The sequence below is a fragment of the Phycodurus eques genome, chromosome 20, assembly GCF_024500275.1.
Source record: "Phycodurus eques isolate BA_2022a chromosome 20, UOR_Pequ_1.1, whole genome shotgun sequence".
In the NCBI taxonomy this organism is placed as follows: Eukaryota; Metazoa; Chordata; class Actinopteri; order Syngnathiformes; family Syngnathidae; genus Phycodurus; species Phycodurus eques.
Window position 1 is genome coordinate 10,317,798 of NC_084544.1, and position 21,988 is coordinate 10,339,785.

Genomic DNA, 21,988 nt, shown 5'->3' on the forward strand with positions numbered 1-21,988 from the left:
CAATTACTGTACATGATCACCGATCATGATTATTATTCTTGTACAATACTTCTGACCAAGCTATTTAATTGGACATGTCATTTGTGGGTTATATGATCTGGTATAAAGAACAACAGGAGTGGGGGCTTTTAACTTCACATATCACTCCACCTCACAGGTGTTCTCATTTGAACAGTTAATTTGGCCAACATCAATGGTTTACACTATATATAGTTTCAAGAGGAGTCCTATTGCTAATATAGTTGAAGTTACTTCTCTTCGCTCTACTGATTCTGAAGGGCTTGGATAGATTAAATGTAGGTCAGTGCTTGTGATGGTGTTCATGCCCACCAGTGCTTAAAAGGGTAAAACAGAGGCACGCACACACTTGGTCAGTTAGTCAGAGTTACCCTTTATTAGTGTTATAGTGATGCGAGCGCAGTTGCTCTCAAGGAAGGGTTTGTTGGTTAGCGTGATGATGGGGGGGAGAAGAGTCATTTTCAGTCGTTTGAAGTGATCATGACTTTTTTTTGTGTGGTTAGGTTAAAGAAAAGTATGAAAATAGTTGACAGTACATTTAGGCACACTAATGACAAACTGTACATACACATGATGTATATTGGGGTGGGGGGAAAAAAGCCTTCCTGAATGGAGAGGTGTGCAGTTACAGGTGATGTCGCACCATAGGAACAGACATGTTCAGTTTATCAGCCAATGAGAGGCCACCGTGGCTGAGGTCCAATCAATGACTGCAGAGACAGGTGCTCTGTCCAAGCCAATCGGAGACACTCCACCCACGTTTGCTACTAGAAGTGCTCATGAGCAGCGATTCCACTCGTCGCAGGCTATTGGACGGGACAGGGAAGGTGGCGAGGCCTGTCCCAACCTAATTAGCCAGTCGAGCTAATTTGCTAATAAAAGGTAAATCTTCAGGGGGAAAACATGCCCACACCCTTGGGGGGAAAAAACAGTGTGACTTATAAAACAAGTCTGTAAAAGAAAAAAGAAAAAATTACAATGGAATGTTAATTTGTCAGACTAAGGAGGAGAAACATTTCATGTTTTTTTTTTTTTTTCTTTTTTTTAAAAAAAAGAACATTAATCTCTTGGTTCACTGTACAATAATTCAAAATGCACATGCATCCAACAAAAGTAATATTGCACAAAATGTAAGACCTGCTGTCTGCCGTGGACAAAGTGTTTCGGCATATTTGTCCATATCTCTAAAGGAGGATTCAGTCAAGTGGAGGCGAGCTTCTTGTCAGTTCACACTGTGGATGTGTTGTCCTAAGGCCGAGTCACTCCCCCAATTTGACCACAAACACACACATTTGCACTAAACACACTAGCGCAGAGAATACATTCGTTGACGTCTATGGAAAGACGTTTGAGCATTTATTTGATATCCAGTTTAAGGTCCATGTACTCGTACTCACGTATAGATCAATTAAGTGCACTAGTAGAAGGCCTAATCACATAATTTTTCCCCACAACTGTATATTTCTGCACATTAGTATAACAACTACAGGTAGTAGGTGAGGAAAAAAATAGCTCACTAGTTGACAAATGGATGCTTCTAGAACTATTAGTGACATACACTTCTTCTAGATAACATCAGATCCTCACTATTAATGTAGTTTCCCTAATAGTATGCCAAAATTGTCCTACTAGTGTACAGAAGTGTGATAGTGTGGGAAAAAAAAAAAAATTACTAGTAAGACAGTTGGTCTACCAGTACAGTGGTGTCTTGACTTGAGTTTTTTGATACGAGTCATCGGTTGGCCGTTTTTTTATTTTTTTTGTCTTGACATGCAAGCAGAAATTGTAGATTTGAGTGTGCTTCACACTCCCGTTGCTAGATGGCGCCAGCAAACACCACAACATCTGGCGACTATCAATTCACATTGGTTTCCGTGCAGTGGAAGGACCGCTGGTGTTATTGTTTGAATACATTACAATACTGTTCAGTGTAAAATTTCTTCTGAAAATAGTTATTTGAACAAAATCATTTTGGTATTTTTTGAGGGGCCTGGAACTGATTGATTTTATTTGCATTCATTTCATTGGGGAAAGATGATTTGGGATATAAGCGTGGTCAAAGAATGAATTAAACTCGTATGGCACCAGTGTCGTCCGAATTGTCTTACTAGTGAGGACAAAGATCATACAGTACATTGACCTTAAGCTTGATATCATATCATATCGACTAAATGCTCAAATGGCTTTCCACAGACGCATACTTAGTGTGCTTGCATGGACAGCTGAGCCTTCACCTTCACACACAAACACCGTGAGGTCATCATTGCATCGTTTCGCTTCATACGTCTTCACAGAACAGAAAAGCGTGAGCTTTGGTCATCTGGGGTCTGGATGTACAGTTAAGGGGGAGGCTCCTCTTTGACGATCATGATGCAACACACAAAAAAGAAGCACCGAGGTGGGAAAATAAGAATTTGAAAAAAATCCACTCATCCTCTATTTGTTCAGTCACTTTTTTAAAAACAGTGCCTCTCGTTAGCCAGTGCTTTTGAAATATTTGGTTGCTATGAATGCAAAGAGTGCAGCTTTTGCAGTTAAAAATGTCTACAGCATTAAGAGGGAGGCGAGTACAAGCGGAAAGGAAGGTAAGGCAAGGTGTGGGTCGATGCTATCTCTTCCTGCAGTTTAAAAATGGAACAGTACTCGCGGGGCCATCAGGGAGCAGCACTGACAGGCCCAGTTCAGCAAAACCGAACTAAAAACATCCAAAACTGAAAGGGGATAAAAACACTACCATGCGGACGCATGTGATGATGTGTTTGTAACGAAAGCCGTTTGAGCATTTATTCCTTGGTATCCAGTTTAAGATCCATGTACTAGTATGCTCTTTGTCCTCATTTGCAAGACAATTCAGCACACTAGTGCAACCACTGTATTTTATTAGATTTATTTTTAAACTACTAGTGCCATGTTTGGGCTATCAGTTCGGAATTAAACCTTACTAGTAAACTATGGAAAGCCATTTGAGCGTGACATTGGATAAAGGCTCCAACGGGTTTTACAAGTAGACCTAAAGTGGCACTAGTAGTGGAACTAAACATGAGTCAGACACAGTTATTCTACGAGTGCGCTGAATTGTCTTACGCTAGGATATTGAATAAATGCTCAAACGGCTTTCCAAAAAGGTATGTGTGCTGACAGAGACTATCGTTACGATTATTTGGAGTGTTTTCTATGAGAAGACATGAGGGCTTCACATGTTCACATTAAGCCCCTTCCCCCAATGTCACGTTTAGCTCTTAAGTCTGTGCGCGCGTCTACTTGTGTCCGTGCCCAGCCGGCTCGGTTCACTCGTGTCACCTCTTGAGGGAGGAACCCTTGAGTTTATGGCCGTATCTGTGGACGCGCGGCGAGCGGGAGTGCAACTTGACGAAGAGCTCGGGGAACTTGTACTGGGGGAACATGGTCTCCAAGAAGCCCTCCAGGAACACGTAGACCAGCCGCCGGTTCGTGGGCTGGTACTGGAACATGTCGAAGACGCGCAGGATACCCTTGCGAGTAGTGTCCGCGCCGATGATGTGCTTCAGCTCGTCTGTGTGGACACAAAGAGCAATAACATTTGTGGTCTCCAACTGTGTTATTGTTGGGCTTGGGAATCACATAGTAACTCACAATATGTTGCCAACCATAATAATATAACATTACAACTCGGTGATAACTGAGATATTGTATCTATGATGATGAATAAAGTGAAGAAGTCTGATACAAAAATACCACTCTGTCTCTCATATTTGGAAAGATTTGCTTCATTTTTCCAATTATTTAATATTTTCACAACACATAAAATAGATTTCAAAATAACATTACATAAAATATTAAATTACTATTTTAAATACTTTATACATTTTTGGTGGGGATTTCATTAAAAACAGTTATCAGGGAAAATCTTCTCTTTTTGCCGTCATCACCGTAACCTGTTAAGTACCGTATCCGTTTAAATTAAAGTAAATAGGAGTCTCCTATTTTTACATTCAGCAGTTTTTGGTTGTTTTCTGGTGTGTGCGTTATCACCTGGCATGATGCCCAGCAGGCTGGTCTTGGCAGCAACTCGCGTCCTCATGCGGATGCTCTTGTCCCGACGAGGCGGAGTCTCAGCCAGAATACCGTTAGGCCAATATGAGTCTCTGCAGGAGGTCAGCATTTAGGGAGGTCCGCCACGAACATCTTTCAGCGTCCAAAAAGAGCTACAAGGTTACCTGAACTTCTTGACATAGTCTGCCACCTGTTCTGGAGAAGTTAGATAGTCCACGTGGTCCACAATTTTCCTGGAAGCAAAGCAATGGTGATTTGTGTGCATTGTGCTATCCATTAAAGCAGATTAAAAAAAAAAAAAAAAAAAAAAACTTTTAATTAAAAGGGTGATTCACTGTATGTACAATGGACTTGTGAGTATGAGACGGACCTGTTGATGGTATCGCCATAAGTGGCACGGATGAGCTGCTGCAGCAGGTTCTTGATGTTCCTGCGCAGCCACTGGTTCTTCTCCTTCAGGTCGAACACCTCGTCCATCAGCAGCAGCATGACCCGCAGCGGGATGTTGTCGTCGACCTGCTTGCACAAACAAGACGTAGGAGATCCGTGCAAAAGAACAAGCAAACGAAAAACCCCAGCGCAATCACTCGAGCGGGTCAACTCACATTGTCGTCCAGCTGGGCAGAGACTCGGCAATGTTCGGGGTCGATGTCTGCCTTGGGAAGAAGAGGAGGCACCTGAAAGAGGAGGGACAATTGTCACATTTGGCACAATATGTGAAGCAGAAGTACGGTGGCGACGGGACGCACCTTGAATATGGACTGCTTGATGTCCTGACCGAGTCTTTCGGACATCCGGCCCATGTTGTCCGACACTTTGTTCATGCCCTCGGCCAGACTGTCGGGCAGGGACTTGACTGCGTTGGACACGTTCCTCATTGAACTCCGCAGGGGATTCACGAACGTGTCGATCTGGTGGGTGAACACGACAGAAATGGGATCATTTTAGGGACCGCGATTTGTCGGCGGAGCCTGGTGGAGTGGCGCGTATGCTCAATAAGTATGGTAACGTAATCTCATGCCTTCAAATGTAATGGTGGTTTCCACAGTACCATGTATATCCACTAATACCTCTACTGCCATGTGTCTGATATTTTGATGAAGATGTAAATGACACACAAATACACTTATTATTATTATTTATTTTTTTACCTTGCGCGCAAAGTCTCCTTTCCCTTTGTTGTAGGCTTTGTTCTCTAGGAAGTCATAGACATACGGGATAAGCGTTGGGCACGCCTTCACCATCTCGGGGTTCAGCAGCAACTAGAACACACACACACACACATTTTCTGATTATGGCCATAAATGTAACTTAATGACACTAAAATAGAAGACTAATACTTGTAGGTAAGCATTGAGGTCCTTTTTTCTCTTCTCCAAGAAGTCTCTGTCCATGTTGTTGAAGGTTTTCTTCCCTGGGAGCTTGAGGATGGACGTCAAGTTCTCAAACTAAAAGCACAACAATGGATGTGAGCTCATCAAGATGGAGACGCTCACACACGCGCCCAACACCGTCACACACAAGCACATGCACGCACAACAAAATCAGACCTGCTCTGTGATCCTCATATGGAAGTCGTGGAAGTCGGAGTAACGCCGGTACGTCTTCCAGCAATCCTCGCTGCTGTCCGGGTTGCGTCTGAATACAGTGATGGCGTAAAGCGCGTACGTCTTCCCATGCTCATTGCACACACCTGCGGCAGCCCAGAAGCCGGGAATACAAGCGTCAGCTACCCCACCCGACAATACATCCGCAATGGGGGCGGGCGGCGGGAGTGGGTAAAAGACAGAAAAGAGCATGCGGGTGCAAAGGGCGGGCGGGACAAAACGGCAGGACGAATGAGGGAAAAGAAAGAACAGAAGAACAATGAAGGTGATGAAATGAGAAAAGAAAGAAGACAGAAAAAAATGGAGTTTGGTGCCAAAAAGAAGGGTGATAAAGCAAGTTCAGTTAATACAACAATTAGGCCGGATTTACACTGCAGGTGCCACTAGACAGCATTCAAAAAACCAAAATGAGGTCACTGGAACTACGATGCAGCGTAAATCCAGCCTTAAACGTAACATCTGGTGTGTGTACCCGTGTCAGAGATGAAAGCGTGGAGCTGCATAGAGTCATCATGGCAGGAGTTGTTGAAGTCGTCCAGCGACTGTAATGAACCAAACCCGTCGTCACTCGACAGCCGTATGCGGGTGGCAGTCACGCCAGTGAGAGGAAGTGAGGCCTCACCAGGTTAATACTTCCTGTCGGGGAGCCATTGAAAGATTCTCCGTCGCCGTCATCAGAGCCGCGGTAGCTGGGCTCTTTGAGCATGTCCAACTCTGCCAGCATGCGAACGTAGAGGGGACTCTGCTTAAACGAGGGGTAGTAGCGCTCATCCCTTAGCATCATGTCGTACACCTGCGGCGAAACATCATTTGTCTGGTTAAGACTTGAACAGACTGGCGCCATTTGTTCTATCATTGTGAGAACAAAAGCCCCAAATTCCTTAATAAGAAAAGATTTAACACCTTTCTCTGGATATCATCGAATATTTCTGGCGTGGGATCATCTTTCTGCAGCTTCTCCCCCAAGCGTGTTATCGAGTCCTCGTCTACTTGAACTCTGGGAGAAGCCTGTGGGGACGACGACAACAACAACAACAAAAAACAAGGTCGTAAAGTAAAGCAGGTACATTTTGTAAATATGACAAATTTGTCATCATGGCAGTGACAACAGTATTAGAATGGTAAAATAATTTATTTTTGGCCTCCGATTACTGGGCTGTAGATAATGTTGTAAAGCAAAAAAGAAAAGTGATAAAAAGCTATTAATTTTTGTGAAAACATTTTTCTTTTCTCCAAGGGTCATAGGTGATTTTGGGTGTGAGACACTGCGCAACCTGGACTGGTCGATCATAAGCGTTATAAACAGGTATGCCACGGAAGGCACTGTAATTCAATTCGACACGTGGCTTTACTGTAGAAGAAATATGCTTCCCATCCCACTACGGAGCACTTCCAAGTGGTGTTACGTCCCATTACGATCTGTCATGTATAGCTGCACTTTTACTCCGGCTGACATGGTTTCTCATCCGCACCCTAAGTGCCGTGGGGAAATCTTTTGACAATTTAAACACGTCGCCAGGCATCCCCGTCACGTTTGCCCATCCTGACAATGCCGTCTTGTCCACTGTGGCCTGAAACGGGGCCGCCGTGCCCACCGGGAACATAATCTAAATGTAGTCGAAGGATATTTTAAACACTAAATTACACCTGTGTTCTTCACTCATTGAATGCACTCCATTATATGATACAACACATGGCATTCTGGTTCGTTGGATTCATTATGCACTTAATGCGGTTGGTCTAAAGGCTTTTGCTGACCTTGTCAGAGAGGTATTGCTCATAGACGCCAAGTGCAGCTGCCTTCAGGAGCCCCTTGGTGGCGTTGGGTTGCCTCTTGCCATCTTTCTGCCAGAGCTGCATCGCCTCCAGCTGCTGCTGCGCAGTCACCCTGTAGCCTTCCACGGTGAGCCAGAAGAAGAGCTCCGCCTGGGCGGCGGCTGCCTGCATGAAATCTGCGATAAAAATGAGACAAGCAGAAGTAAGTTGAGGAACGGCATCCGTGGCACGCGCGAGTGCGCATTTACCCATGAAGAACTGCAGGGCTATGTTGTGGACGAGGATGTGATCCAGCGGGATGACACAAAGTTTGCCGAAGTTTGCCGCGAGCTTCAAAGCGTCCACCTCCTACACAGAGGAAGCGGGGCAAAGACGCATGTGAGATGATGAAGCAGTGTTCATTGTGCAGCTGCCTCCAAGCAAAATAATAAAATGGTTTGCAACCACAACAGTGGACACTTGTGGAGATTATGTTTCATCACACCAAATAAATGACTGCTATAAGAGCTGTTTAACCCTTCAGACATTCTATGGGCATTTTGTGCCATTATTATTTTTTTAAAGCCATTTTGGCTGTGTGAAATGAATATAGGTTAAATTTTAAATAAGATTCAATTCGACGAGAGGACATGTCACTAGATGACAATTCCACTGAAAATCAATCACTGGATTAGAGCTGCCATCTTTGTTCCTTAAATTATCTTAAAATGACAAAGATACACAAAAAAGTCCTGAACAAAAGCATAAAATGTAGTCACACAGCTCTAAAGTGTTGGTGGCAAAAATTGAATGGTCAATGGTTGAATCTGGTGGCAAAAAAATTATATATAATATAATATATTATAATCACTACTTTTCTATATGAAACACCTATATTATAGAATGCATGGTTCTATACTGTAATGTCAGAGATTAAAAGGGTGGTTTTAATGGCAGTCAATACGACACTTTTGGCCACAAAGCGGAGGTGTGAGGGTGTCATTGGAACTACACGTACATACAAAAATGCTGGTGCAGTCAAACCAATTTTGTTGCTGATCTTTGGCATATCCAAGACTATCATCACTATCAAAGCAAAGAAAATAAAGTCACTTTTTTGTTGTTTAATAAACATTCAAACAACAAAACCGGCATTTAAACAGTAAAACATTTATAATAATACTACGAGTGCTAAATTTTGTAAGTGTTTTATGAAAAAAAAAAACAGTTTATGGGAAGGGGACGATTTCTGCGGACAAATGAGGGCGGATATTGGAAGCACCTCTTAAGGGGTAAAGAACTAATGAAAATACTGTAGAAGTGGAGTTTCCTACCTTGCCAGACTGTAGTCGCTGGATCCTGGTCTCGCACACCTTCTTCACAAACAGAAGACTGTTGATCTGGTTCTTGATCACATTGATGTCTAAAGCACGAACGCATGCAACATACGTCGTCAGGAATTCTCAAGACATACTAGCTGTGAAAGATTTGACCCACCGTCTCCTGCTGTGTCCAGCGAGCGCAAGTACTGGAGCTCCTCCATCACCTTGTCCTTCACGGCCTCCAGCTCCGCAGGCTTGTCTGTCAGTTTCAAGATGTTCATGAAAGCTTCATAGTTACAGCTGGAGTCTCGGATCTACACACACAGACAGACACACACACTCAATATTCAAAGTGTTTCAAATATAATGACTGCATTATAAAAGTGTTAGGATGGTACCATCCAGATGACAAACTGGTTGATGTAGTCCGGGTCACTCAGCTGGTTGATGAGAGGAAGCAGCACACCACGTGCCAACACCTCCTAATGAAACAGGTGCAGGTGAATTTAGAACACTGCAGTTGCAAGCTGGCACTGCCGTGGAGACGTGACTGTTTTTTATGTGCACTCACTCTTAAAAAATATCTCATGTTCTTGTTGTGGAAGTCTCCAGGAGGTAGTAACAGATACAGCAGCAGCTCGCATAAGTCCCGAAGGAAACCTGACAAATACCAGCAAACAAATCTCATTGACGTTTGTTTTATGCAGCGAACGCAACACAGATGTGAGTTTGTTCACCTTCTTCATCCTTAAGAGAAGTGCACACTACGTCTCGGCAGATCTTCCTTTCCATCTCCACTTCCGCCTCAAAGAATGAGTCTATCAGCTCCTCTGTTATGTCCCCTGTTTAAAAAACACCAGTCAGTCAAACATTTCATAATCTGTCGTTGCCATTCACTGATATAACACAACTGCAAGCAGATTTAATTGTGCAGTTAGTGAAATGGTCATGTGACTCATCACAGCTTGTGAAGCAGTGAATGCGTGTGAACGCGGGCGCATACTTTGTTTATCCTCTTTGTCTGAGAGACGATCCTGAGCTTTACGAAAGACACGCAGATGGGTGGCAAAGTCGTCCACCAGGCGAGTGGTGAAGTAAGGCTGCCAGTCCACTTCTTTGGACCTTGACAAGGAAAATAAACATGACAATATGCAAATACCTAATAAGACAACTAACTGCAATACAGTGTTAACATTGTGTTTAATTGATACAGCTTGGACTGTGTGATTTTGCAGGTGCCATTAATGAAATGGACGCTACGTGTGTGACTTTTACCGCGTGGAGAACTGGACGAGGGCATTCTGCAGCGTCTGTCTGATCTCCAATAAAAAAGACTCATCCTCGCTCAGGGTGTAGTACCAGTACTGGATATAATCTCTCAAAGCAAACTGGATCACCTTCAAGGACAATGGTAAAACAAACATGATGCGAAAAATAAGAGGGAGCAGATAAAACTATAATCATTACTGAATACAGTGCACTATTATCCTTATTATTTATCAATATCTCCACGAGGGATGAAACGGCTCAGTTTACTGATAAACAGTGATAGAGTTTCAAAGTACAGTGGACCTCTGCTATTCGCGGGGAAAAGCGACCGGGCCGGACTGTGAACAGCAAAAAGCTGCGGCTAATTGATGGCCATCATAACTACATTGAAGAGAAGGAGAGGAAAAAGAAAAAAAAAAAGAAAAAAAAAAAAAAAAACAGCCTTTGACCTAATTTGTGTGTCCTGGAGAGTCGGCACAAGACAATTTATATAAAAAAAAAAAAAAGTCCTGGTCACTCGAGATCCTTGAAGGATTCCCATGCATTGCAAGAAAGAGAAGCATCCCAGTCAGTGTCATCTGACCGTCACCAAGTGCTGTGTCGGCGCTTTATGCTGCTGGTCACGCTGCTTGAGCAGGAGGGCGACACGCTTACGCAAAGATTTCTACTGCAACTGTGTCACTCCTCCATCAATTTTAGACAATCCAGTTGCAGGTTAATACAAACATCACAAACTCATAGTGAGCGCAGAACAATATTGTACAACAATCCTACTTTTTTATTTTATTACAACGTCCCAACTTTATTGGAATTGGGGTTGTGCTTCATCTTAAATCACGATTTAACACATTTGTCTGCCGAGAAGAATGACACTGATACTATCTGACCGCTCATCCACATGCTCTCATTTTCCTGTTTTTTTTGCCTCATTTGATTTGCAAAATGTTTGCATCTAAATGCAGTATATGTACGCCGACAGACATGGAAGCAACAACAACAAAACACAATAGACTCCACATGAGCAAACCATACTGTGGTTAGAATGGATCTCGTGGATTATGTTTAAAGTCGCTGACGTGGACGAGCTGCCGAGTCACAAAGTGCTCCAAAAAAGTGCTGCTCAGCTAGGCTGTGATTACTTTGCTGCACTGTACCGTCACAAACCTGTTGCAGAGGTTCATCTATGAAACTAGAGCCAGTCAGTCGCCTGTCGATCTTTATGGGCTTCATCTCAAGCTTCATCTCATCCAACGTCTGACAAAAAGAGAACATCATTACAGGAGAAACTTGCAAACATCCGCCACTCACAAAGTAATAGGCTTACTTTTAGAATACCAATTGGCGGGGGCGGCAGGTAGGAGTGCTCGCACTTCTCCAAGTATTTCTCGGAGTTGATCTTTCCGTAAAGCAGAGTGACCACGAAGCCCCTAGGGAAATAAAAGAACAGTTAAGAGTGACAGGCTGACATACTGCATACATGATGAAATGTGTGTGTCTACTCACCCGCCAATGAAGCAGAGGATATAAAAGGCCAGATAGAATATGGCGAAGGGTCCGAAAGTGATGAGAAAAAGCACAACTCCGAGACCCCCCCATCCCCAAAAGGACAGACTGGCCTACAAAATGGCAAAAAGAAAAAAAAAAGTGAATCATCATTTCATGACAGTTTATACAACAAGTTTTAACCCTTCATAAATAAATTTAAGTATTATGTAAGGTGTCATAAGTAAATAGAATATCTGCCTAACTACACCTTTGAAACAAAGTTAAACAGGCAAATTTAATTTAGAAAACTTTTGGGCGGCACGGTGACCAACTGGTTAGCACATCTGCCTCACAGTTCTGAGGACCGGGGTTCAAATCCCGGACCCGCCTGTGTGGAGTTTGCATGTTTTCCCCGTGCCTGCGTGAGATTTCTCCGGGTACTCCCGTTTCCTTCCACATCCCAAAAACATGCACGGTAGATTAATTGAAAACTCAAAATTGCCCGTGAGTGTGAACGGTTGTTTGTTTATATGTGCCCTGCGATTGGCTGGCGACCAGTTCAGAGTGTACCCCGCCTCTCGCCCGAAGATAGCTTGAGTAGGCTCCAGCACGCCCGCGACCCGTGTGAGGATAAGCGGTACAGAAAATGGATGGATGGATGAAATATTTTGGGCTTCAGGAAGACATATCTAACCTGAAACTCAATGACGTGTGAGACAAAGACTTGTGAGGTTGCAATTGTGCATACTTGTCAGCCACTTCCTATATCGTTCCTGTTATTGTCAGTGCAGGAAGCAAAGCTCTCGCTGCCAGCAAGCAAGTCTGTTGGCCCACTTTTCTGGACAAGCAAGTTGGGTCAGATGGCTAACTGTAACTGTTATCGCAGAGAATACCTTTTCGCTACCTTTTTCTATACACATTAGTGGAAATGCCAGGGTGATGGCCATCATACCTGCAGATGTCTAACATATTGAACACATTTTACATACCCGAGTATAGGTGACTTCAGCTTCAAGCTACTTTATCGCTCATGCATTTGAAATGCAGTCGTATGATATACCAGCATATCTTTGTGTAAAAGAGGTGTGAGCTTGATTTTGGATTTCGTTGCAACACTGTTACACAACTCTGCATCTGTGTTATTTATATTCCCATGTTGGAACAACAGTGTATATTAAAAAAATGGGGGGGGGGGGGGGGGACTGGTGTTTGTACATGTGCTGCAGGGATTTATGCCAAAAGATGAGATGCCAAACCACTTCTCGAAATCAACCACTCCAGCTGATAAATGCAACTTCGACAAATAAAGAAAGTACTCCAATTGAACCAGTGTGACAAAGTAACATGAAGGTTAGATTTATCTCCACAAGCCATGGTGACATGCGATAGAACCACTGAAGGATCGCCAACACATTGCGCCTCTGGCAGACGATATGAGGATCAGCAGTGATGATCTTCTGCTGTAACGTTTTTTTTTTTTGTTTTTTTTTTTATATATATAAATACAAAATAATGAATCCGGAACTGAAATGCATCATTTATGCCTAAAAAGCTGTGCAAAGGGCGCTAATGCTGGGCTAAGCGAGGAATACAGTTTAACAGACACACACCACAATATAACCAGTATCTAAATGCGCTATAGGTAATTATAAAAAAGCACCGCAAACTCACAGGAAAGAACCGATAAACAGTGCTAGTGTGTAGACTAAGAGTCATATAAAAAACAAATTATTGCCACTTAAGATTTTGAATCCCGACAGTATCTTGGTGACATTTAGTCACGGTACTTTTTAATTTAGTTTTTGTCAGTACTGATATAAAGACAAAGAGTCACCATTACGGATAATAAGCTTGATGCAAGTGACATCATGTCCATGACTTGAATAGCTTGTGTCGGCTCTTGCAGATGAACTTGTGACACGCTTGGATGGTGATGATGCAGCAGTACACGGCAAAACCTTGATGAAGACCTGACCCTGGCTTTATTTTTAACAGCCTCTCTCTCACTAACTGCGTGCGGCCTGTCAAGAGTGTACAGCTGGACAAGGTTCTACATTGAGGTTAATGCACTGATAGGACAACAGCATCTCTGAACACACCTACATCCTTGTCTAGACAGTTTCTAAATAGATTTTGGTTTTTTAGCAGCTTCCATAGTTCACTGCTTCCACTAAAGACATGGCTTTTAATTTGTTGCCAAATTTAAGATGTTATCACCATAGAGATAGAAAATGTAGCTTAACTTTTTTTTTATTTTATTTTTTTATCCCTCTGTTAAAAAAGCCATTAGCTGAAACAACATGAGTGGAATAATTTTCACACTGCATTCCGTATGACAATAAAGGAGCCCAGTGGAAGGCAATCACAGCCAATTGTGCTAAACATCACCAAAAACATGTTCCCCATTTTTATGATGCAAGAGCAGTGATTTAGTGACGTTGGTAACTTTTGATTAAAGGTATGTGCTTCAAAGGCTGCAAATTGATGCAAGTTAATCCTGGTAAAAAAAAAATGGTATCATGGGCAATGAAGCACATCCCAGAGGGGTGGGGGAACAAAGCGCAACACTTGTTTTGAATAATGCTATTGTCATTTGCTCTTGCAATAACTAAAAGGGAGGACAAAACGAATACAATTAGAAACTGGATTTTGGTGAAGAAATACTGAGATTTTATTTCAAGGCCGTATTCCTCGCCCCTACTCTCACCCGAGGACCGTGACATGAACACATACAACATAGGAATGTTGAATAGAGAGAGCTATGTCATGTCCCTTCAAATGTCCAAGTACAGGGAGTGCGCAAACAGGCTAGGCAAGACCTCTTAACAAATTCACTGCCATTGACGGCTTTAGAAGTCAAATATCCATGTTAATGGGAAGGCTGGCAGTGAACGAGTTGCATCTGCATCTTTTTGCATAACTGTCAAAAAAAAGAAAAAAATGTACCAGCATTACCAGATAACTAGCAACCCTTTATTGCTCAGTGACTTTTTTGTCAATGTCTTGCTTTATGTCCCAAAAGTATTCCCTGTCAATTCACTGTCTATTGTCGTACTAGAGCGGCTCCAACTACCGGAGACAAATTCCTTGTGTGTTTTTTGGACATACTTGGCAAATAAAGATGATTCTGATTCTGATAAGACTCCCAACTAAAAGAAGTCAAGGTGGGAGGAGACCACAAAAGTACAGAAAGGACAAATTGTGGTCTCTCTTAACCTCAAATTACACATTAAAAGGCACCAAAGTGACAGGTGCAGTGTTGTTTCTATTTCCAACAACAACGAGGTAATTACCATCTTTGATAATAACATCTTGAGCCAAGGAAGGCACAAAAGAGGCCATTCTTGGGGTAACCATCACAAGCATTCAGTATTGACTGGAACTGTCACAGCTCCATTTATAACCACTACACTGGCGCATGGGACAGCACACAAACAGAAAGCATGAGTGTCAAAAGCATTTACTATACATCCAGTGCAGTTCAACAGACGCAGGTGAAATGTGATCTGCATAGTACACAGATGCTTTCAGCCTATAATAAACCACTACGTGGAATGATGCTGTGTACTTTTGATACCAGTCTTTGATACCAGTCTACATAAAGTAACTAAGGTAAATTTTAAACCAAAATATGTTTTCTTTTTAGGTGGATCCATAAAATGCTGTCACAGCCCTTCCAGAAAAAAAAAGCGCAATCATTGCATGAAAAAGACGGACTTCCGATGTGTAACATGAACCCTGTTTGCCGTTAGCGGTGTGGCAGTGAACGTGGAGTCTATCAGCTGTGAGTCAAGACATGACGGCAGCGGCGATGCTTGGCTCACTTGTAGGCGAGATGATAACCAACAGTGCGAGTTATTACAGCTTACGCTGGGTTTAAAACATGAACCATCTGCTCCACTGATTAACACCGAAGGCTTGTCAAGAACACATAAACATCACTCTGTTTCTCACGTGATGCACACAAAAACACGCACCTGAACGCAAGCCTCCTGGTGTATAAATGCTGACCTCAAAGAGAAAATAGCTCTGAATTTAGTTGGTAGTAGATGAGCCATTACCGCTTAAAATGAGTGATGTGTGATATCGCCCTTGATGCACAACCTTTTAAGGCAATGAAATGATTTTTGTAACTCTCGATGAGACGTGCACCTGTGAACAGGTATTTGGTTGCTGTCCAAGGTAAAAAAGTATGCTTTCTCCAAACTGCATGTTTCAACTCCTTCCACAGATTTTCAAAACGGCCATGGATCCAGCTTCATGGAAGAAAATTTCAGGATAGTGCAATGTTTATCTTCAGTAATTCTTGGATTTTTTCAGTTTTGTATCATTAGCTCGCCTTGAACAAAATATTCCACTACACTTTAACAGATGCAGGAAAGCATAGTTAATCGTTCACATAATTTAGGATGATTTAATAGTACCTGTTTAACTCAGACCCACCACCCACTGTGTGACGCGGCTGAGCCCGACTAGAATGGACCAATGGCAGTTGGCGAATTACAACCGCACATTGAACGATTTGATCTACGGATGCGCTGCGACGGAAAACCGCAACCTTCTATGGGGTTTCGAGGCGCCATTATATTGTACTGTATCACTTTTATTAAACCATAAAACCATAGTGTGATGTGATGTCAACGAAGAAGTGGGTTGCCACAAAGAGAGGAAGTGGATGAAAAAGGCGTTGTGCCTCGCCCCAATTCACTGTCTGTATCTAATAAATATAAATAAGTATGGTTGTAAAGCACAATATATCTATACTATATAAACTGTATGTGTAGGTCTCGCTAGCTTAAAACCCGGAAACGTTTTTTGGTGTCAGTGAACGCTGCATTTTGATTGGCTGCTACATTTGCAACATTGCGAGGCTGTGGAAAACCAAACATCGGCCATTCATGAAAACTAGTTGCCGTACCACGCCCACGGAGTGAGACTTTAGTCGGTTTCGCTGAGTGTGCTGCGGTTTTAAGATTATGATATTGGCCAAGATCCCAAACAGCGTACACTAGATTACATGTTCAGTCGCTCTTGCAGATCGCTAGATATAGAAGTGTTTATAATAAAATACAGTGCTTTAGTGCAGAATGTTCTTGCCATGTTTATGGAGTTGTGGCAGGTTTCACCATTACGGTGTAGGTTTGAACATATGCATTAAGATTACATGTAAAGTACCATTACACATTTTACAACCAAAGGGGGTCAAACATAACCACAGAAGATTGTAACAGAGGGGTTTATATTTAATGTAAAGCGTTTGGTTGTTTGTTTCTATGTGCCCTGCGATTGGCTGGCGACCGGTTCAGGGTGTACCCTGCCTCCCGCCCGAAGCAACCCGTGACCCTGGTGAGGATAAGCGGTAGAGAAAATGGATGGATAAAGTGAATAACTAATTCTACCAGACAGAAATGAGTCACTCAGTAAGAACAGGGAGGGCAGAGGGGGACTGGTTCAACATCTCTCTCTTTGTGTGATCAAAACGGTAATGGTCCACTGCACTAAGAGAAGCATTACTCAGTTCAATCCAGACACACTTGCGAAGATCTCTTGAGTGGCTGCAGCCCTGATCAGTGTGGTCATTAGGCAGCATGTTAGCTTACACCATTAAAACTGGCCAGTGGGAGATCCCCAGTTAATGCAGGAGAGAGTCACAGAGAAGACTCATCATGCCTAGTCCGTCCGGAAATCCATTATGCAAAGAGATGCCATGTAGGCCAAGAGCAGAGTATTGTTAGCTTTAAAAGCATTTAGAATGGAACAGTTCCATAAAAAAACAATACCCATATTGGTTGAAAAATAACGGCCAGATCAAACATGGTATTTACATTCATTAATAGCGCTTAAGTCACAAGGAGCTGTGAGTGGACTCGGGGCAGATTGAGGTCTGATGACTCAGACCACTTCTGAATGTAGTCTGGGTCACATTCTTAGTCTGAGCTGGATAGAGGGACCGCCGAGTACACTGGCATTTTCGAGTGTGCTTCTCATTCCCGTTGTGTCATATCACACAGTGTGTGACAATTTCAGGAAGCCTTTATTACAGTGTGGTGAACCGTTTTTGTCTCAGCATTTGAGACAACATTCTGCCGTGCATGTTCATAAACTGCATGAAGCCAAGTATTAAGGTTTCTTTAAGAAAGAGTTTGATATAGCTGACACCACATGCTACACCCTGGACTGACTGTGAGTCGATTACAGGGCGATTGTGGATCAAATGATACTTTGCCAACAGCACAAAGTCTATTGCAATCTGAACCACTATACTATCAATGGCCCAACTCCAAGTTTACGCTGGCAAATGTATCTTTACACAAATAAGGTAAGATTCAGTGAATCCACACAGATAAATGTGTCCCACCATGTTGACACATTGGATTTATATTAATCACCACTGGGATTCTTTTGAGTTCAAAATGCTAAACACAACAGTACACAGAAGATAGCTCAGACATATGGTGGTAATGCACTCTACAAAGTGGTTTACCATTAACGAGATATGTGTCTGAAAACATGCATTTGGATGTTCAAATGTCAGTGATGACAAGTTGTTACTCTAAAACGTTTGAGTGAAACTTATGCCACGTTCAAGAAAGGTTTAGTTTTGTATTTTTAAATATTGGATTGAAGTAAACAATTTGATCACAAAACATGTACCCTAATGTAAGTACTTGTCCTCATACACGGTCTGTAAAACCACAGTGCGTCCCTATTTCCAACCATACATTTCTTTTTGTAGTGGGTACACAAGACAAACAGAATCAATTCCGGAGGCGACAGGCACTGGTGGTTTATGTTACTCCCATAGGATGTCGGACTGACATGCCAACTTATTTGTAGTCTGTGAATGCAGCCAGTGGTGTCAAGAAAGAGGCTCTTGTTGGTTTTGTGCTGAACGCAACAACAACCTCTGATGTGGTGGATACCTGCATCACTGCAACACCAACACGAACAATAACTAACCACATCAAGCAGGATGTAGCCACCGTAGTCATATTGCGGAACCACAGATCACGTGTATGTGGTCTCTCCCATACATCTGCACACACTCTGGTTCCACGATGCTGCGCGACAACAGTCTGAGACTTAGTTTGTCAGGTAAATGAATTCCTTTGATGTATGGACGGAGGCTGACGTGTCCAAGGTGACATGCAGACCGAGTGTGACCGAGTGCCGGTTTTCCTGAGGTCAGTTTAAATCACAAATGGGCCAAATACAAAAACACAATGTCAACAAGTGACCGCGGTACTTATAATGCAAGGAGCCCTAAATAAGGTGATCAGGGAATGACAAGTGACCGGTTAAAATATTTCCTCAGAATTTTCATTAAAGGCAATAGTTTCACAGAGCAGACACAGTAGGACTCAATTGCCTGATGGGATAAAATCTTATTGTAAACATGTTTGAAAAGGCACCTTAAACACCTTCTCGGGTGACATGCTTGTGGGTTGAGATGATAATCAATACGAAAAGTGTTTACAAGCATGCGCGCAGCTGGTCCCATTGGGCTGGAGTATATCAGTGCACTCACATCTAATTGCAGAGGATGCAGATGCATGTCAAGTGTGCCCCTCTCATGATGAATCCCAGTCCATTCCTTAATTTGCACCTTTCATTTAAAGAACAGGATGATGACTCACCAAAGAAGTCAAACATAAAGATGGGAATAATGTACGCTTAAACTGCAGACCATACTGTCTGTATGACACAAAGAATACTGCAGTGGCAGGCAACTAAAGCCTTGTTACTGAGGCTAAATGTTTACTTAAACCGCTGGAAAGGTGCCGAGAAGAAGCTCAATCAACCTTAATTCAACTTTATTACCTCTGCCAAGGAAATTTCATTTTCATTTACCTTGATAGGTATCTGTCATCATCACGCAAAACACTACCAGACAGAGTTGAAGGAAGAATGAGTCACATTTTTGTTATGCAAATCCCCCCCCACCCCACCCCGCTTTCAAGCACAGTTGATGTGTAGAACTTTGCCAAAAACAACAACAGAAAAGGAATCAAAAAACAATACAAGGTGGGAAAATTTAAATCATATTATTATGGGGTTTGATTAAAGAGTTTAGGAATAGGAAAGTTTACTAAAATGATACCAAGACTCTTTGACACTACCACTTCTATAATCTTGGGAGGATGATTTCATACATAACAATGAAAGGCTTGAAAATTAATAATGCTCATACAATAACAACACTCATACAGCGATACCTTGGCTTATCAGTGCCCAAACTGTAATTTTTCAAGTTACGAGCCCTCGCTCGGTTGATTTTGTACATTGTGTTGAGAGCCAAAATTTGAGTTACGATCGAGCTTCAGATACACCACCACCCGAGTGAAGTAAAAAAATGTTTTAAATAAATGAAGCAATTACGGCACTGTAATAATGCCTTTGCACGTGGGCAAAGAGTCAACAGTCACCGATGCCCTTTCAGCCGTTTATTGAACGGGACAGTCAAACCCACAAATACCAAACGAGAACACTCGCAAGGAGCTGTATTTGGCCACAACACATGGCCACACGCTTACCTGACTCCAGCACCTGGCAAAACTCACCACCTGGCCACGCCTCTTGAAGGCACACATCCAACACACGAAGACAACAGTCCGCACAGTAATGACTTTTACATTTTTGACTTTTCATGACTTTTGTCTAAATAAAGCTCCTCAACTGACTTCAACATAGTTCCTTGACAACACGACGTTACCAGATAGGTTTTATTTTTGATTTGATACACTTTTACAATACAGTGCTATTTGTCTTTATTACAAACATGTAACAAAAAAATGTGCTTTGAAGGAGGAATGGTACAGATGAATGGCATGTGTGAGGAAATGATTTAAACTCGTATGTCAAGATACCACTGTATGTCGGTAATAAAAGAGAAGCTAATAAACGTCACATAGCAGCAATGAACTAAACCGAGCTCAAACCTGCTTGTGTCGTGCTACTTGTTTGTAACAAAGCTCATGTGACTGACAATCAGGCCGCTCAACATTGAAAACATTAAAGCACACAAGCCAACAGCTTTGAGGGCAGCCAAAAGTCAAAAGTCAAAAGGAAGTGACAACATTTCATACAATTTAAGCAACCGGTTGTATACAAACGGTTAACCGACTCCCACAGACAATAGTTTATGCAAGATTCACCTGGGCGACAAACACGCCAACACCCGAGCTCACCTGTGTTCGGTGTGATGTCGAAGTTTCCCGGCGGTGGACGTTTATCATAATCTAACTACGTCGCACTAATTCCAGCGCGGTGTTGACAGTACGAATATCCCAAGATCATCGTATTAGCGTCGCGTTAGCTGCGTAATCCCGGGTCGAGTGCCACTTATAGCAGACGAGCTTTGTGGAAACACCGAGAAAGAGTGCTGCGTCCGTCCTCTCCCATGACAGTCGCTCGGTGTGTGCGTGTGTTTACCTGCTGGGCTAACGCCTAGCCTCTACAGCCTGACAAGCATCTGCGGAAAGCTACTAAACTCTATGTAACACGCACGTCAGCTGTAATTTACCTCTGCGAACATCGTTCAGAAGGCGTCCGGTGGCCCTGGTTAACCCCACCACATCGTAACACGCCAACGGGACTGTCTTCTTCACGGTTAAGAACGATCGTATTTCCAATCTCCGTGTTCGCTTTCGAGCGTCGCCATGTTTGCGAGCTTAACGTCTCGAGTGCCCGGTTTGTGGACGTCGCCGCCTGATTGGCTGGGACCTGATGACGCAGTAGCACGCCCGTGACTGACTGACACATATGCAGACACGATCACGATTGAACAAACGTATAACGACGTTGACGTACAGTACAGTATGTTGTTAAAAATCATTGTTTCACAACCTTTATTGGGCCAAAGCAGCAAAGCTTCCATGGGGCTCTTAGCGAAATTGCAGCATGGGAGAATCTATTTCTGCCAATATTATTAATTATTGATCATTCATTGTTGAGTTGGCCCTTGAGGGATTATGATGAGTAAAACAAATCATTTTAAAATAAAATACATTACAAGAGCAGATTTGGGTTGATTTAGACAGCATTCAAGGGATAAAGCACTATATGGGATAGTGAATATCATCAAGGCCATAGAGATAAAGAAGCACCTTCGTGATTCTCAAAAGTGTGATACGAGCACGACTCGTAGTATGCGGGCTCCCTCTAGTGGTACTTGAAATCTCTGCTGCCCAAGTACAGGTTAGTTATATTTCACTTGTATCCTTCCTATGTATTTGCATTTAACTTTTAATAACATTTTTTTTGTATTTTATTGCCTCCCCTATATTCCAATGCTGTACTAATGTTCAAATTGCATAATGTTACAGTAGCTCACAATAAAATTACCTTTACTTTTTTAGGAATAGAAGCTCTGTCCCGCTTCTGATGAATACTCAGGCCTACTACACTACTGTCTTATAACGTTGGCCATTATGCTGGTATTTGGAGCGCTAAGTATTTTTGAGGAAGTGGTGCTTGGTAGAAAAAGTTTGAGAAGAACTG

At 42.6% G+C, this 21,988-nt stretch overlaps 1 protein-coding gene across 4 annotated transcripts; it reads right to left on the minus strand.

Annotated features, from left to right (window-relative positions):
• Positions 1-371: 371 nt before the first annotated feature.
• On the minus strand, positions 372-21,161 carry snx13 (sorting nexin 13). 4 transcript variants are annotated; one of them, XM_061664363.1, is made up of 25 exons: positions 21,012-21,161; positions 11,507-11,619; positions 11,328-11,430; positions 11,168-11,257; positions 10,010-10,131; positions 9,738-9,856; positions 9,472-9,576; positions 9,306-9,394; positions 9,133-9,216; positions 8,910-9,048; positions 8,747-8,835; positions 7,682-7,781; positions 7,416-7,609; positions 6,561-6,665; positions 6,280-6,450; positions 6,130-6,199; positions 5,601-5,743; positions 5,391-5,498; positions 5,202-5,312; positions 4,800-4,961; positions 4,656-4,727; positions 4,421-4,566; positions 4,215-4,283; positions 4,030-4,142; positions 372-3,550 (listed from the first exon to the last, which is right to left on the minus strand). In XM_061664363.1, the coding sequence occupies exons 1-25, from the start codon at positions 21,021-21,023 to the stop codon at positions 3,315-3,317; spliced, it is 2,865 nt and encodes a 954-aa protein (XP_061520347.1). In that variant the 5' UTR covers positions 21,024-21,161; the 3' UTR covers positions 372-3,314. The 4 variants fall into 4 exon arrangements, with proteins under 4 accessions (XP_061520347.1, XP_061520346.1, XP_061520345.1 ...); XM_061664362.1 differs by having other exon boundaries at positions 5,601-5,779; XM_061664361.1 differs by lacking the exon at positions 21,012-21,161 and adding an exon at positions 20,677-20,991.
• Positions 21,162-21,988: the final 827 nt, after the last annotated feature.

What these genes read in the sequence shown, in the direction of transcription:
- snx13 (XM_061664360.1), bottom strand. Translation starts at nt 20,724, where the DNA reads ATGATAAACGTCCACCGCCGGGAAACTTCGACATCACACCGAACACAG. An exon ending in TAGATGAACCTCTGCAACAG is followed by an intron (nt 10,132 to 11,167) that starts GTTTGTGACGGT and finishes TTGTCCTTGAAG; the next exon opens with GTGATCCAGTTTGCTTTGAG. An exon ending in GCTGGACACAGCAGGAGACG is followed by an intron (nt 8,836 to 8,909) that starts GTGGGTCAAATC and finishes TTCGTGCTTTAG; the next exon opens with ACATCAATGTGATCAAGAAC.